The following is a 16427-nucleotide window of genomic DNA, read 5'->3' on the forward strand; positions in this document are numbered from 1 at the left end:
TTGCGCATTTAAGACAACAATAATTCCGCAAGCATTTGATTGTGATGAGGACGGAAAGTCAGCTGTACGCACTTACATGCACTATTTACTTACATTATTTGTTTTGCGCTATAAGTACAAGCACATGTATAATAACAGCTAAATATGAACGTCTCTATAGGGGTGAACTGTGAGATATAGAAATGAATACATGATTCCTTTTCAGTGAATTCGTGACAGAGTAGTTAATTGAAACAACTTTGTCACCGTTTGGTTTTCTGCTCTAGTCATAGTGTAAAGCCATACGAGTAGAGGAAAATGTACAAGGATAACGGAAGTTTAACATTTCTCTCATGACTCAGTGCCTTCTCTCTACCATCTCTACCCAAAGCTCTTCCTCACAGCGCAACATTTTCTCTATCCGTAACCACTAATCAAAGTTAAAATGCGTAAAAAGGTTCCATTTCTCTATGCAGAGGTAAAACATCTGCCCAAGAAGGGTTGCTAGTGAAGTGGAGAATAAAACAAAAAGGTCTTACCTTTTAAAGAGCTGACAACCACTATCAGTGGTTAGATCTCCAAGACCAACACTTGCATTTCCCAAAGTTAACGCTGTGCACCAAGTGGAGCTGGCAAAGTACGCGTACACTACAGCAGCTCTACCATTTCAACTTTCACATGCTCTAAGTGGCGACAGAACTCCAAGCGCAAAGTAAGCAGCCCCACTATCGACTGGTTCTTTTCCTCGCGTTTGTTTCTTTGTTTTGTTTTTTTCACCGGTCTCCCTCCGAAAGCGAAAAAAAAGAAGGAAAAAGTGAAACAATTCCCTAGCTTTGGCAAAAGAACTGCAAAACAAAAAAGCGATGTCCACTCACTCCGTGTTAGTCCGCAGCGTTCAACGACTCCAGTGCCTCTGTCCAAAGTGCTGAAATCATAGCACAGCTAAGGTTACTTAGAGGCAAAAATCTATACTTTCGTTAAGTGCCACTTGATATTGCTTTACTCTATTGCTTCCCCACGCCTTGTCACGTGAATATATCATTGGCAAGCCCGTCCTGTTAATTTTTGATCACATGTTGGCCGGTCGTTTTCTTAACAAAAGAATCACTTATCTGAAAAGTCGCTCATAACCCTCTAAAGTGGAGTACCCCCAAATGGCTTGAAACCCATGTCCCCAAATCACACAGTAATAGCGCCTTGGTGTTCTGCTTTTGTCCTGCGGGCCAGATGGAAATATCTACACGTTGCTTTTTCACTTACAGAGAGAGCACTTGTAAAAATGATATTCAGTATAAAAGCTTAAAAGCCCAACAGGCATCAAAGCGCAGATTGGCACATAGCGCAACAAAGGCACAAACCCAAAAAGAATGTATATTCTCTACGGTTGTTTATGTGCCTGCGTTAGGTTTGTCGGATTTTTTTTTATTCTATGCCTACGAAATCACAGAAAACAGCAGCATTACAAAGTTTTACATTCATGTTAGCAAACCTGAACCCTCGTGTAAGTAGCCTTCAGCGTTAGGATCCATAAGCACGAGAGCACTCTTATATGTCGTTCATCAAAATCTGTTCTTTTGATACCAACCCTACAGTGTAAACACAAGCCATGCCTTTTGGAGTAATTATTCCTTTAAGTGTAGTATTTCCGTTCTACTTACCATGTTCCCCTATGCTGTCCTGGAGATAGAAGTGTCTTAATATCCACACACTCCAACAGATGCTGGTAGGTAATGTGTCTTGTTTGAAGTCATCATATGAGAACTTCTGCCGTGCTCAGAAGATCGCCCACCACTTGGGTGACTTATGAATCTAATAACCCTTTGCAATATCCGCGTGCTTAAACTCTCTAACACCTTGGTGACTGTGCCGACAGGACAAATAGCAACCATTCGCGATTTACCCCAAAAACCCTATACAGATTTACGCAGTGCCCTCTCTCAGAGAAAAGAGTGGTCTTACGTGACTGAAAGACGCGAAGGCGGTCAAGTTTAGGTAGCAACTACAACCCCGAGACGCTGAGTGAAAATGAATGACCATAAGAAAGTTGCGCATCCAAGACAGCAAGCAATGTGCACTTTTTTTTTCGTGTGTCTGTGCGTGCATTGCGCGTGATATGTCAACATTACGCGAAGCCGGTAAAGTTCAAGACATTTTTCAATCTGTCTGTGTTCCCAGCTGAGGGATAAGTCAGGTAAGATCACATTTCACAATATAATTTTCTGCCAAGTAGGACCAAGTTCTCGGGAGACTTGTTGCTGCTGCTACAAAGCTATGCTATTGAAAACCAAAGAGAGGAAAAACATGGTTTTAAGTACCATACTTACATCTGTGCAATACAGATTTGAGCTTCGTTATGTGTGTACTATAGGAAAAGAAAAAAAGCCGAATCCTCGTCAGTCTTGAGGCACTCTGTCAACTTAAAGAAATGACAACGTTATTTCACCCCGTACGCCTTTATCTTGATATAAAGAATGAAATTGAAGTCACGAAATCCAAGTACGACCGTTGTCTGTTATCAGTAAAATTCCATCAGAGCGCGAACACTCAGACATCTAATTGTTATGCAGTGACGAGGCGCTATGCTTGGATGTGTCCTACAAATGTGCTGGAAAGTAATATGAGTAATAGGTGGTATTTACCCGCATATGAGCCAAGATTCGTTCGAGCCGGAGAGTTGTAAAAGACATGAAACCCTATTGTATTTATAACTCAGAGCAACAGTAAACAGTAGGCTTAGACAACAAGGACACGCATAGTAAACGAGCTGGGAGGAAAGAAAGGGAGAACAAGTTCAAAAACTCAGTGGACAGAGAGCCCTTTCTCACATAAACTTATTTTCTGGTTAGCACTGACAGACAACAATTGTCGTTTTGATTCAACAAGTTCTTTCATTCATGCATCCATCCATCCACATGAGGGTGATTTACTTGTTAGTCAGTAGTGGGACATGATAGCATATACCTGACAATCAATCCCCTCATATCATCTGGAAATGAATGCAAACCGGCAGCCTGTGTGTGTTTGTCTGTTGTCGTCTTGGGTTTGCTTCACTTCAAGAAAAAGTTGATTACACACAACTGCATCTCTCACCCCTGCCGGTCTGCTTAAGATATAATGAAACCGGAGACAGCTTTTCTTCAGATCTGTTTTTTTCAGGAGTTTTAAAATGCACTTTTTATGTATTTTCCATGTCTTTATAGATTGAAGAAGTTATGATGATATAGATAACTGCTTCTTTGCTAAATCAGAAACAAAACCCTTACAATACAGCACTTTTCTGGTTGCATTACATACCTTATTCAAAATATCATACATTTTTCTTTCAAAGGTTTATTTATTTACTTTCTCTCTTTTAAAGATTTGTCTTTGACTGCCTCACATTCATCCCTGCGTGACTCGTTTTGCTTTTGCAGGTATTGGTGCACTGCAGACTATAGTTCTCCATGATCAGATGAGGATCAACAATGCACTGTCAGGACACATTAATGAGCATGGATGCTACAGAAGAAAATTTTCAAAGAACGAATGGCTCAAGGTTTAAAACACTGTCGCAGGTGGGTATAGTTTGTATAGTTTGTTGTATTTAAAACATAGACTTTCGATATGAATGGAGGCCTATGTTGTTAAGGGACGAGGCTCTTGAAGTGGTTAAACAGAATAAAATGCAGCCTCATTGTATAAAAATGTGGAGGGGTCGGGGCCAGTATTGAGGACAGCACACTGATGCTCTTCTGAATGTCTAAACGCAGCATCCAGAACCTCCCTCAGATAACCTGTCATCGCTTCCTCTCCTTTCTCAAAACTGCATCACTTCATCACTCTAGTCTTCCTTTCCTCTCCTCCGTTCTTTCCACGCTCCCACAGTTTTCACAGGCTCCCTGGATGACTCACATGCGGCCCTCTGCACCACCTCTGCCCTTCTCCGTAACTCCTAAAGAGAGATACCAGAACCTCAAACTACAGGTCAGTCAGACCACCAGCATCTTCTCCTACCTAAGACTACACCCACCGTGCCAGCTCTCATCCGACGCCTTTCATTTTAGCTTAGTGGTTTATTTAAGTACCTGAACCATTGCTATTTATTTTCATATTGTATATACACACAATCTTATATTAATATAAACACATACACAATCTTAGGTCCTATTGGGATTAGGTTTTATTGACCCCCCCCCCCCCCATTATAACAGTAAAATATCTTTAGTTAGACATTTAAGCTGACAAAAGCCAGAATGGCTAGAATGCTTAGATGCATTAGCATTATAAAATATTTAAAAATATTAGCGTGGCATGTGAGATCTCGGCTATGTTCTTTATGGCTCATTTAAAGGAATCCCCTGAAGTGAGATATGCTGTACACTACATCCTTGTCGAAACCAAATAACTCCGATTTAACAAGAAAATAAAACTTTGTTTAAAAGAGGCTTTTGGAGAAAAAAGGTCTATCCTATGACTCTATATGGTCACATTATGTAAAATACTTTCTCTTGCTAGTTTTATTTGAATGCAATGTTGTCTTTATGCAGGTCACCTGAGCTTGCTTGTTTGTCATGCCTAATTACATTTGGGCTTCGCTCAGTCTCCAAAATCATTATGAAAACTGAAGTGTATGGCAGCAGAAAGAATTGCACCGTCAGCATTTTTGAGCCCCCTCCTTCACTCCATTTACCGTCCAATATTAAGAGTGGATGGGTCCGCGGGGAATGCCATATCATTTCTCTGTTTCAATTTGTGTTCCATAAATATCAGTAATGGGGCTTGCACGTCACAACTTACACAGTACCTGGCAGTGAAAATAACCCTCAGCAGTGGGTGTGGGCACGTGTCGGTGGAAGGATGCGTCCATTCTTCTGTAGGACTGAGGGGACATCTATAGTTTCTTCACATAATTTCTCTCTCATCCTCACTCTCCCACAGTTCCTTTCTGGTGCCATGCTGTACTGTTTCAGCTATGAATTCAACTTGGACACAGACAACCATTAGAATGCATAACATTCATATTCAGTGTTCATAAATATACACTGTTCACATAAACGGGAAAAGGACAGATTCACCAAGATGTGTTTATATTCAGACTAGTGGGGGTATATTGAATACGCAGGTAGAATGATGCCCCTACCCACACACACACACATATATATATATACACACACACACACACACACACACACACACACACCCACACACATATATATATATATACACCTTTTTAACTTGCCAGCCCGATACTATAATATGTAATATGTATATGTAATATGTATAGTAATGTAATTTTTTTATTTTTTTGGATTTTCTGTTTTTATTTCATTTTAAAGTTTAAGTAATTTTACTGTGTTGTCATTTTTATGAGTTTTTTGAATGTCTATATAGTTTTTATTCATTTTTATTTCAGTATTAGTTTTAGTTATTTTAGTATCAAGTTAAACTAAATAAAAATGTTAAATGTTGCCTTGGCAACTAGCTGAAATAAAGTAAGCATATTTTTATATTTTATTTCATTTCATTTTTTATGGCTTTAGTTTAAGTTAACTATAATAACCATGGTGTGCAACAGAACTGCACACACTGATCTTTTCTGAAGATTTCAGCAGAAGGGGAATGCCTGTGAAAGTCTATCAGAAGAAAGTGTCCATACTTTAAGCCGAATTGAACAGCAGTGTACAATCAAATCAGCAATGTACTACTTTTATTTCTCTGTCATCAGTCAGCCTTTTTTAAACTTATATACTTATATACTTTATACTTATAAACTTTTATACTTTGAACACACCTAAAAAGCAGTCACCAAACAAATCAGCATTTAACTATTTACTCTGTACTGGGCAACAGTTTCCGGCTAGTAGCACACCAACACAAATTTCAACATATCCTAACAAACCATACATCAGTGGAAAGCTTATTTATTCAGATTTTAAGATGATGTATAAATGTCAATAAAAATAAAACTGACCCTAATCACTGGTTTTGTGGTCCATGGTCACATATGTGGAGATTGCAGCAGAAATCCCATTTAAAATTTGAGCAGTGAACTTGTGATACATGGTAGGGTGCAGAGCACTTTACCTTTACAATGTGCTTCCTAAATAGATACACACTCTGTGGCCATTATAACAGCCTTTTAAGTTGCTGACAAGCTCAGATCTAGCATTCATATAATATCACAGATGCACATAAAGACAATCTTACCATTAATGTAAGGGCATATCAATTAGACACACTGAGAGAGATGTCTGAACGCATATGCAAATATGCACATACACAAGCACACAAGTACAAACACATTTATTTGCGTACCGTACATGATAACAGTTAGTGTAGGCTACTAGGTTATGGAAGGTGCGCCTGTATTAATATCATAATAAAAAGTTATTTACTTGCACAACATTATGCCATTTATTTATTAAAGGGAATGCCAAAAAAGCAAGAATACTCACAATGTCAATTTTATAAATTGATATAATTAACTAAAAATACATTCAGTTCACACACTTGCATATCATAATGTAAAATGTTGCTTAATAAAATCAATAGATTTTCAATTTACCTTTGTTTACATACATTTATCATTTCGGCAGCCTTGGTTTTATAACAGTGTTGATAACTTTTTTAATTATCTATTTATTTTATAACATTTTTAAATTAAAATGTGGTTGTAGAGATATGTATAAATTATATAAGTATTTGATTCAGTAGTTTAAGGCAAACTATTTTAGTGAAAGTGAAAGTGACGTGACATTCAGCCAAGTATGGTGACCCATACTCAGAATTTGTGCTCTGCATTTAACCCATCCGAAATGCACACACACAGAGCAGTGAACACACACACACACACTGTGAGCACACACCCGGAGCAGTGGGCAGCCATTTATGCTGCGGCGCCCGGGGAGCAGTTGGGGGTTCGATGCCTTGCTCAAGGGCACCTCAGTCATGGTATTGAGGGTGGAGAGAGAACTGTACATGCACTCCCCCCACCCACAATTCCTGCCGGCCCGGGACTCGAACTCACAACCTTTCGATTGGGAGTCCTACTCTCTAACCATTAGGCCACGACTTCCCCCCCAATGACTATAAGCTATGACTATAAGCTATGTTCCCGCACACTTAGGTCCTGAGGAGCAGTTTATTTGACTAGTCTTATTTGCATGATTTTCAATAGCTGAGGTTTGTAAGGGCCTACAACAGTGAGGTTTTGTCTATTTGCATCGTGGAGTACATGAACATCTAATTTTGAGCTGTTCATACAGCAATACGCAACACTGGTTATAGTTCTAGAGGTAAAACCCTTTGCTAAACGGACAAATATAGGACAAACAAAACATTAGACAATTAATTTGTTGACATCATTAGGTACCAAGACATCAAAGAATGCTGTTCTTTTTATAAGGGTTTAGACATGAAAGCTGCGAGTCTCAAGAGCATATGCGCTTGCACTGTTTATGTTTTTATTCATCTGGTGAGTCAGTGGCCATTTTCGCTGGCCATTTTAGTTAGCATTTGGTCTCTCGTGGTACTATTGGCAGTTGTAAAAAGTTTCTTTATATAGTTAATTTTTTTCTAATTAAGACATGATAGTGTGAAAGAGACAAATACAATTAATGACTACTCATTTGCTGTACAGATAACCTCACCTATAAAGAAATAACGATCTGGCATTCTTTGAAGGAAAAGGAAAAACCTGATTACTTTGATGTTCCTTCAAACCTGTATGATTTTCTTCTGTAAAACCAAAAATAAGATTTTGAATAATATACTGGTTACTTTTTCTGTTCAAAAACAAAGAAAGACGGGAACTTTCATTCATACGACAATACGACATCAGCCACAAATCTCTGATTCATTACTTTGAGTCAAATTGTTCAGCAAATCACTTGATTCATATCACAAAATAGATCTGGGGTGCATTTCCCAAAAGCATTGTTAGTCAATTATGGTCGCAAATTCTGCTGAAATCTACTGGGAACGATAGAATTTGTGATCTTTTCATAATTTTTATATTTTATGTGCCTTTGCATGCTCCAAGCCCCATTCATCTTCATCGTACAGAATAGAATATCCAGTAAATTATTTTGTTTTCTATGGAAGACAGAAACATGTGCAGGTTTGAAACAACACGAAAGTGAGAAAATAATGTTAAAACGTTCATTTGTGCGAACTGTCCCTTTAAGAGTAAATAGAGGACACACACTTACTTGTCACACATTAACCACTAAACTATTGTTTTTGTTGAAGTGGAGTCACAACAACACATCATTTGCAATATATTATAATGCAAATTTTCTGACAGTTTTGTTGCATCATCATTTGCAACTTACCATTTGGAGTGGATATCTTGCTAATGGCATATTAGCTCATTAACTAGGTTATTTCAGCTTCACCTTAAGGAACAGGTGCAAATTGAATGTTGTCATTGGGCCTGCAATTCAGTTTTGACACCAAGCTAACATGTGCACGCTTTGTGTGAAGCCACTTGTTTCTGTTACACTGTATAACAATTTCCAACATGTCCATCCCCTCACGTTTGGCATGTATACAATCAAACACGCAGACACAAATACCACCCTCCCCATAATGCTATAATAATAGACAGCTCGCTCAATGCAAGTAAAGCCATTAAAGAGAATAAAGGCGGTAGTTGCTGAAAGGCTGGGAATTGTTAAAGACAATACTAAAAGAGTGGGATTTCTTCCCTGTTGATCTGTTAGGGATATCCTACTCCAAATGCTTCTCTCTATAAATCAAAGGGACGGTGCAAATAAAAGCATGCTTGTTGACGGTGAACAAACTGGTGCCTTTGTGCCGCCTCCCAGCTAAACTCAAGCAACACAAAGCAGTTGGATGTAATAAACTGCAAAAAGAAGCCGGGCACTATTTAGATGACATGCTCTGCTCTGGTGTTTGGCTGCGTACCTTTGTCTGCCTCTAGCCGGGACTGACATATAATATTACTTCATCGAAATCCTCTTAGACTCCAGGGTCCGATTACAGCCCCCCTGTACCTCTCTCCGGTTCTTTTCTTCCTTTAAACTAAGCAAAGTTGATATCTGTCTGATAAAACCGAGACTGTTAACACTTTAGCTATATAGTAGGGAGTGGTCTGACAGTTTGATGATGTTTTCAAATACAATGAACATAATTTATGTCAGTCATCTGAAATGGAATAGAATAATGTGCGTTTAACCCATGTATATAAAGTATGCTGGGGCATGATGAATGAAAAGATAAGGCATTCATCAGTTTGGATGTAGAGAAGTTGTTTTGCACTGAAGTCGTGGAACGATACTGACTTCACAACACTTCAGAAGCATTTTAAGGTCAAAACAACTAAATTAATAAAGCAAAACCTCACACTTTATTCAAAATGCTCTGTAAAATCAAGCTTGAATTGTTAATGTTAATCTCAATTACTAATACATTTTAATACATTTTAAGATAAAAACTTGACATTAACTAATGGACTGTGAACTAACTTGAACATTAACAAAGGTTAATAATAAATACTGTAAAATTATATTATTCATTGTTAACTCATGTTAGTTAATGCATTAACTAATGTTAACAAATGAAACCTTTTTGTAAATATATTAATTAGTATTACATTATTTGTGTTCCACTTGAGAACGTCTATCACACAGGTTTGGATTGACATGAAGGTGATTAAACAATGACAGACTATATAGTATTTAAATTAAGAAGCACTAAAAATAATTAATATTTTCGGTGAATATACAACATGAACGTACCATCACACTATCGGAGGCTTCATGTCTAATCAGCTAGAAGAGCTGTGCAAGTCTCTCATTAGCTCTACATCTTGCTCCCAGTGGGTAAAAGGCAGCCTTTCAATGAAAATGTTCAAAGAGAGGCTTGATTCGTAAGGGCATTTAGGGGAAGAACTGCGGGGCTCGGGGCTCTGGGGGGTAACGGCGCTCTCTGGCCACATACACCTCGCAAGGATACCTGGGCGCATGCTAGAGTTCGCCGTGTTTGTGAGGAGAGAATAAAACAGCCTTAAAGTGATGTTATGACTCATCCCCAGGGTCATTTGCTTTCGCTGCAAATGAGAGTGGGTGTCTCACTAACTTGCAGATATAAACTGGATATTGTTTTCATTATTCTACAGCTATATTTGGTAAAGGAGGAGAGAGAAAGTGAAAGAAAAGCAGCAGAGAGTGACAAAAGAAAACCTATAAGAACGTTTGCATCAAGACGCTCCCTCTCACGGTCCTCCTTCCCTCCTCGCCAGATAATGTTTATCGTCAAACCTTCACAAATGTCAGCTGGTCGTGACAGGATGGACATTTGCCCTTGGATTCTGACGCCAAGGGTTACCTAATCAACACCGGTCCTTTGTGACTCAGTCACCTGGATTTCATGAAAAAAAGGGCTGAAAACGAATGACCCCTATAGGTGAGCACAACAAAGCATCAAATCCTCAGAGAGGACGTCTACGCTAATAATCAAATCCAGTGTCCACATTACGTGCTATTTTTCATTTCACTGTCAAACTTCAGAACATTTCCACCCTCAGGATAAGGCTGTAGTCATGGTTTGATGTGGACGCCATGGCAACACAATAGGCGGCCTTTAGGTGTCCTCACAATAAGAGCGAGGTCGTCAGGGACTGACTCATCAACGCCAATGCTCCATGCATTCACCCTATTTATTGACCGACCGAAGGGTGAAGTAGGGGATGAAGTTCGACAACAATGTTATTTGGAGGGAAATTGAGTACATGGGAGTGTGGCAGAAAGAAATGATATAAATAAGCATAGAAGATGTTTCATCACTTCACATTTCTACCATTCTTCTCCAAAGCATCTGAAACAACCTTAGAAGCACCCACACCGCATGTAACCATAACTACACACGCCGCCTTTGCCCTTCAGATGATCCATACTCTGAATACAATCACCTGCTGTCATGCGATGGGATATTGTGGTGTTCCTGTAGTTTGGTTTGAATATATTTGAATGGAAGCTGCATTGTTTCACTCGGCGCCTGGCCTCTCGCTGCCCTCTGACGTAATGACACACCTTTTGTTTGCAAGGTTTGGACTCAAACAATGCGCCGAGCATTCAGAACAAGAACATTCTGGTTATTCTCCATCTGTAAAAACCGCTCACCTAACTGCATCAGGTTGGACCATCTTATCTGGCTGACTTTTCTTCATCTGTTTGGTGGTGTTTCTCTGGGAACACCAAAGGAAGTATTATTGCATCAGAATGCTAATTCCCATTAGGCTTACCTTAATGCTGTGGTGCGCTGCTAGGTAGTGTCGGACCGGTGGTCCCATTTGACTAGGTCTGATTTCGGAAAACGCGCCAGATCCGCGGATTCTCTCCCTGCTCCAGGAATTTTGATATTCGTCTGAGTGGCGGAGCTTGCAGGGAGCATTAGGGAGCGGGTCGATCTCCCACGTACCCTGCTTTACATTTCAAATCTTAGCTTATCCAAGGATTTCCATACCATCTATTTGAATATTTTCCACTCTGAAAGCTGAGAATTAGTGTGCAGAAACACTCCTGTTTCATAATCCTTCATATGACAGTCGCAAACTTTGCGATAATAGATGCCCCTCATCCCTGCGAGAAAGAAAAATTAGATATAAGATATTAATGTCTCAATTGTTTCTCCAAAAGAGCAATGAGAAGAAATAAAGCATAAACAGAGACTGGAGCTTCAACAAAGTGCTCAGATTTGGCATTTTTTTCTGCAAGATGTCAAATGCAATATTTCATATGTTTCCATGAACAAACTATGTGGGCTGTTATGCACAATTTTGTAAAAATTAATATTTTTCTTTTTTTCCCAAATATTTACTCCTTTCGAATGCCAACAACTGCCTCCTTTGTTTTTATTTCTTCTAAGCGATTTTAGGAGGACCGTTTCATAATTAAAACATAACTAAGAACTCCATTAAATCTTCTTTAATGCTATTAAAGAACAGCTCTTGAGCAGTAAAAATTCTCATTCATGTACATGCCACATATATTCAGATACACATTGTACACATGTGAACAGAGATTATTATGGTTACAAATTAGTAAAATTATTAATCTGAACGGCATACTTCATTGGCATCCAGCTTTAGTCATAGATTGTCTTTATTTAGAAAGCCATTGTCCTTTTTGCAACAATTTCATAATTACTCACCCCGTTTCTAAAAGATAATGCATCATGGGAATTGTTACAGGCACACCTGCCTGTGGTTTGCATAATAATCAATCCCTCCCTGCAGGAGCTACACGCAGACAAAGGCCAACATTTATTTTGACGACCTTTAACCTAATACAGTTTCTGTATGCTTCGTTTTAGAGCAGAACTGCCACTTTAAAATGATTAAATAATAGTGATTGAACAGGATATAAATGTTTCATTTAATTTATTTCATCTGAATACTGTAAATCTTATATGTGTGTGGCATGCTTAATGTGCTCTTTTAGCACCGATTATATACATCAGTTGTTTCTGGTAATCACATATGGATCTTACATTGTTAGTGTAATCAAAGCTGATTTAAAAAAAGTAATAATAATCATAACTCGATATCTTTATCAAATCATTCATATGTCTCAAGTACGCCTCTGTGGTGCCATCTTCCCTCATTTTTTTACTTCTCGGTCTCTATTCTTACTTGTTCTCTAAAGAGTTGTGGCTATAGGGGCATTTTCTGCAACTCCTGTTGAGGCCATCATTGAGTCAGCGTCTATTTCTGGTCTAGTCTCAGGTGTTCCTGCTAATCAAATCACACTTATTCATTATCTTCATCCTTTCAGGCATTCGACTATTACCATCCTGCTATTTCTTTTCTTCCTGTTGCTCTCACCCTCAGCTTTTCGATTCAACCTATTTGTCTTTTTAATTCTAAAACACTGTGTGATCCTCTCGAGGCAATCCTGCCCCTGCACCGCTGTATCTTCTGATGAGGCCTTTTACATTATTGCTTTTTCTCTTAAAAAGACAAACATCAAAGAAGATTCGAATTTTAGGATTAGATTAAAAGATAATGCACGAAAAGGGATAAATGATAAGGAGGATAACAGACGCAAATAAGATGAGCCACGCTAAACCATTTCGCAAACTACTATTAATCTTGCATCAAATGTGTTTTTCATCTGTTAGTAAGCCAAACATTTAGTCAATATGATATGTTATGACACTGCACACCCACACATAAATCTGTGCGATATAACTCCAGGTCAGATGCAGTGATACGCACGACCACAGGATTGTTCAGGAAGTTATCAAGGCTGCATCATCTCTAAAGTGTTAGCTGGCAAACTCTACTTTCTCTTTCACGTGTTAGGAGTACAGTGGTGCTCAAGTCTGTAATTAGCCGGGTACCAAAGCATGGCATCTGTGATGTGAGCTGGCCGGCGGGGGAGAGAGGCTACTTTGCTTCGTAGGAGGTACTGCGTGCGTTTGTTTACACTGCGGCGGGGGCGTGTTAGCCTGTGTTACACCACTCACCTGTCACAAAAACAGCGAGGAGCAATCTGGTTTTAAATTCTGGAGAACAATCACCCAAAACTCTATCCTTTTTCCTTGCCGAGACTCTGTTTTCTCGTCTGTCACTCTGTCGTGGCCACACCACACTCAGAATATGCATGGCTATATTCAAATTACGCTTAAAAAAATAAAAATCAGAAGAGAGGAATTTGAAACCCCTAAAATTGAAGTGGTTGTCATAAACTTGAGTTCCCCCTCACTCCTAAAGGATATCTTTATCAACTCTACAAAAGCAAAAATGTTTCTTTTCAATCCTATCAAAGTCAAACTTTAGGGCTTTTTTATTTTTTGATGCACTTTACACGTGCATCTTTTTTTTTAACCGTTTATATCATAAAACAAGGCATGTGAAGTCTCTTGGGGGCCTCCGATAAGACAATGACTTCAACGTGATCCCGTTTTACCTGCAGTTGCTAAGCAACATCCACCTCCAACCTCTCACTCAGTCTCATTGGACAATCTTGGAAACACAGCTGTCAGCTCATTGGCTCAGAGGAAGTTAACTAACTTTAGTCACAGCCTTCTCCTTTCAGAAAAAAGAGGGGAAACAAGCTCAGGGTACAATTTTTGTGAATGAGAGAGAGGGAGGAACAGAATCAGGCTGAAATACTGAGGGAGTGTCGGTGCTCATGTTTTTTTGATAACTAAATCAGTCAGTTATGTCAAAGTCAGTTATAAGACTTATATCAAAGTTAAAGAAGATGATTCCAGTATTATAGCTGAAGCTGTGTTTCATCTTGGAGAGATACTAAAGAGACACTAAAAGAGGGAGGCGGGTATCCGATTGCATGTTCAACATCAGTCTTTTGTGATGTTCGGTTGTGGGAGTATGAAAGCAGCAACCAAGTGGGGTATTACTAAATATCTCATTACTGTTTAGTCTGCAATTCAAAAATCTCAACAATAGTCCCACTAGTGATCAATACTAGCTGGTTAACAGTTGTGGTTACCAAATCACTGGTGCAAAAAGACAAACTTATCACTTACTTATTACTTATTATTTATCATTTGTTATGGTGCTTAAAACCTATCAAAAACAAGACGTAATTCATATTAACTAAAATTGTAAGAATAGAAAAATGGTCACAAGTTGCTTTAGAAGAAAAAAAGAACAGCGCTCTCTCTCTTTCACTCTCTCTATATATACACACACATAAAAATAATATACATATATAATATATACAACAGATAATATAAGCTGCATTGTTTTCATCTATGTTGCAGGAATATCGTAGGCTACAGCACATTTCCTACATCTACTGCATGTAAAAATGAACTACAGGGTAATGTATATCAAACAAAATATTAAAAGAGATATTAAAACAGGATGTATTTTTTTTTCGAGGAAGAAATGTAAATTCATATTAACTGAATCAATAAATATAATAAACCACTGCAGTTTTACTGATATGCTCATGTAGCCTACATACCTAATCTTGATGATCATGACGCTTAATATATATATATATATATATATATATATATATATATATATATATATATATATACATACATATATACTGTATATATTTTTTTCTGAAAACCAACAAAACACTTCAAAATACTATCACGCAGCGCATGAACTTTTATACATGAAGGAAAAAAAGCTATTTCAGCTAACATCTACTCACCTATCTGAAGATGAACTCCATCCTCCAAATGTATGGCTCTGTGGATCAGTCTGACTGGTTTTGATATCCTTCATTAATTTGTATTTTACAGACATTTTCATTTATTTAAAGGTTTCTCTGTACTTGCTGTCTTAAAATGGTTCAACTACCACTAATGTGATGCTGAAAGGTGATTGGCTTGAATTATTCACTTTGACAATAATTTGTTAAGGAGGCAAATGTAGCCACCAAATTTTTAAAGCCGCCATGTGCTTTTATCGGTCTCATTTTGAATAGAAACAATTGACGTTGCGTCATTTGAATATCAAATCTGATATATTTAATAAAATAACATTTTATAATGGCAATGATAGCATGTTATTCTACTGGAATATTGGACAGTCAGTCTGCAACTTCAGATCACAGAACTGCTGAAGATAATGGATATGTAATAATTGTGTTAAACATTTGGTAAAACTAAAGTATAGGCTATTACTAGATTATTGCATATTAAATGATATTTCTAAACTCTGTCAGATATGGGTTATTTCAATATTCAATATGGTTTTTTTTTTCTCCCCTCAGGACCTTTGAGAAAAAAATTGAACAGCAATAAAGGTAACCATTTTTATTTGTTTATCAAACTTTTTAAAGAGAATTGATTACAGACAGTTGAACTCATTCTACAGGCGAGTTCTGGATGTCTTCCAAATCCTGTTGGTAATGCAACTGTCTGTAGCCTGACTTGGTCTTGTGGTTCAGCAGAGTTGGAGGGTGGTCTCCTCACATTTCAGGCCTGGCTTATTCTCCATTTATAAAGAGCAGAAAACAGTAAAGATTTGGCAGTAAATTTAGACCAACTGCTTAATCTAATCAGGTTTCATTCTACCATTGATAAGAGTGCGAGAAAGAGAGTGATTGGGAGGAGGAGGAGCAGATCATGTGGTTTTGGCTGTGTGCTTGACATTGCTTCACAGCTGTCAGGTGGTCCACTCATTACACCACTAGACTGGTTTAACAAACAATGCATTATGTGAAGAATTTCTAAATTGGATTATGTCAGATCCAAAATGCATGAGAACAGTCCAGAGAGCAGTAAAGCGTAACTGTACTAACTTTCCAGGTGTTAAAAAGGGTGATGCCAGGACCGTCAGCTTCAATCCAGATGACTTTCTCATGTGTTTGGGTGCTGCTGCTGTCACTTCATTATTGCTGTTATTCTAGAAGACTATTAAGTTACATTCCCCTTTGCAGAACAGCCAAGCGCACATACAAAGTATGAGACAATTTAGCAAATACAATTAGCATTAAATATCTAAAGTATGCTTA

The 16427-nt window shown here is 38.2% G+C and overlaps 1 protein-coding gene and 1 long non-coding RNA gene across 4 annotated transcripts in view; one reads left to right on the forward strand and one right to left on the reverse strand.

The window, feature by feature from the left end:
• bdnf (brain-derived neurotrophic factor) overlaps positions 1 to 2470 on the reverse strand; it is a 16948-nt gene extending 14478 nt beyond the window's left edge. The window contains exon 1 of one of the 3 annotated variants that reach the window (XM_059530243.1): positions 2304 to 2470. Coding sequence is in view for 1 of the 3 variants with exons in the window: in XM_059530224.1 (XP_059386207.1) it covers positions 1638 to 1640 (3 nt within the window). In the remaining 2 variants the exon portion in view is untranslated. Of the gene's footprint in view, positions 1 to 518; positions 965 to 1637; positions 2011 to 2303 lie in introns of those variants that run through there. The other 2 variants (XM_059530224.1, XM_059530236.1) reach the window with 2 other exon arrangements.
• Positions 1 to 15746, forward strand: part of LOC132121071 (uncharacterized) — a 24797-nt gene extending 9051 nt beyond the window's left edge. Inside the window, exons 3-5 of the long non-coding RNA XR_009426230.1 lie at positions 3393 to 3533; positions 3804 to 3942; positions 15684 to 15746. This is a non-coding gene — a long non-coding RNA (uncharacterized LOC132121071). The remainder of the gene's footprint in view (positions 1 to 3392; positions 3534 to 3803; positions 3943 to 15683) is intronic.
• The last annotated feature ends 681 nt before the right edge of the window (positions 15747 to 16427 follow it).

Source organism: Carassius carassius, chromosome 3 (assembly GCF_963082965.1).
Source record: "Carassius carassius chromosome 3, fCarCar2.1, whole genome shotgun sequence".
Classification (NCBI taxonomy): Eukaryota; Metazoa; Chordata; class Actinopteri; order Cypriniformes; family Cyprinidae; genus Carassius; species Carassius carassius.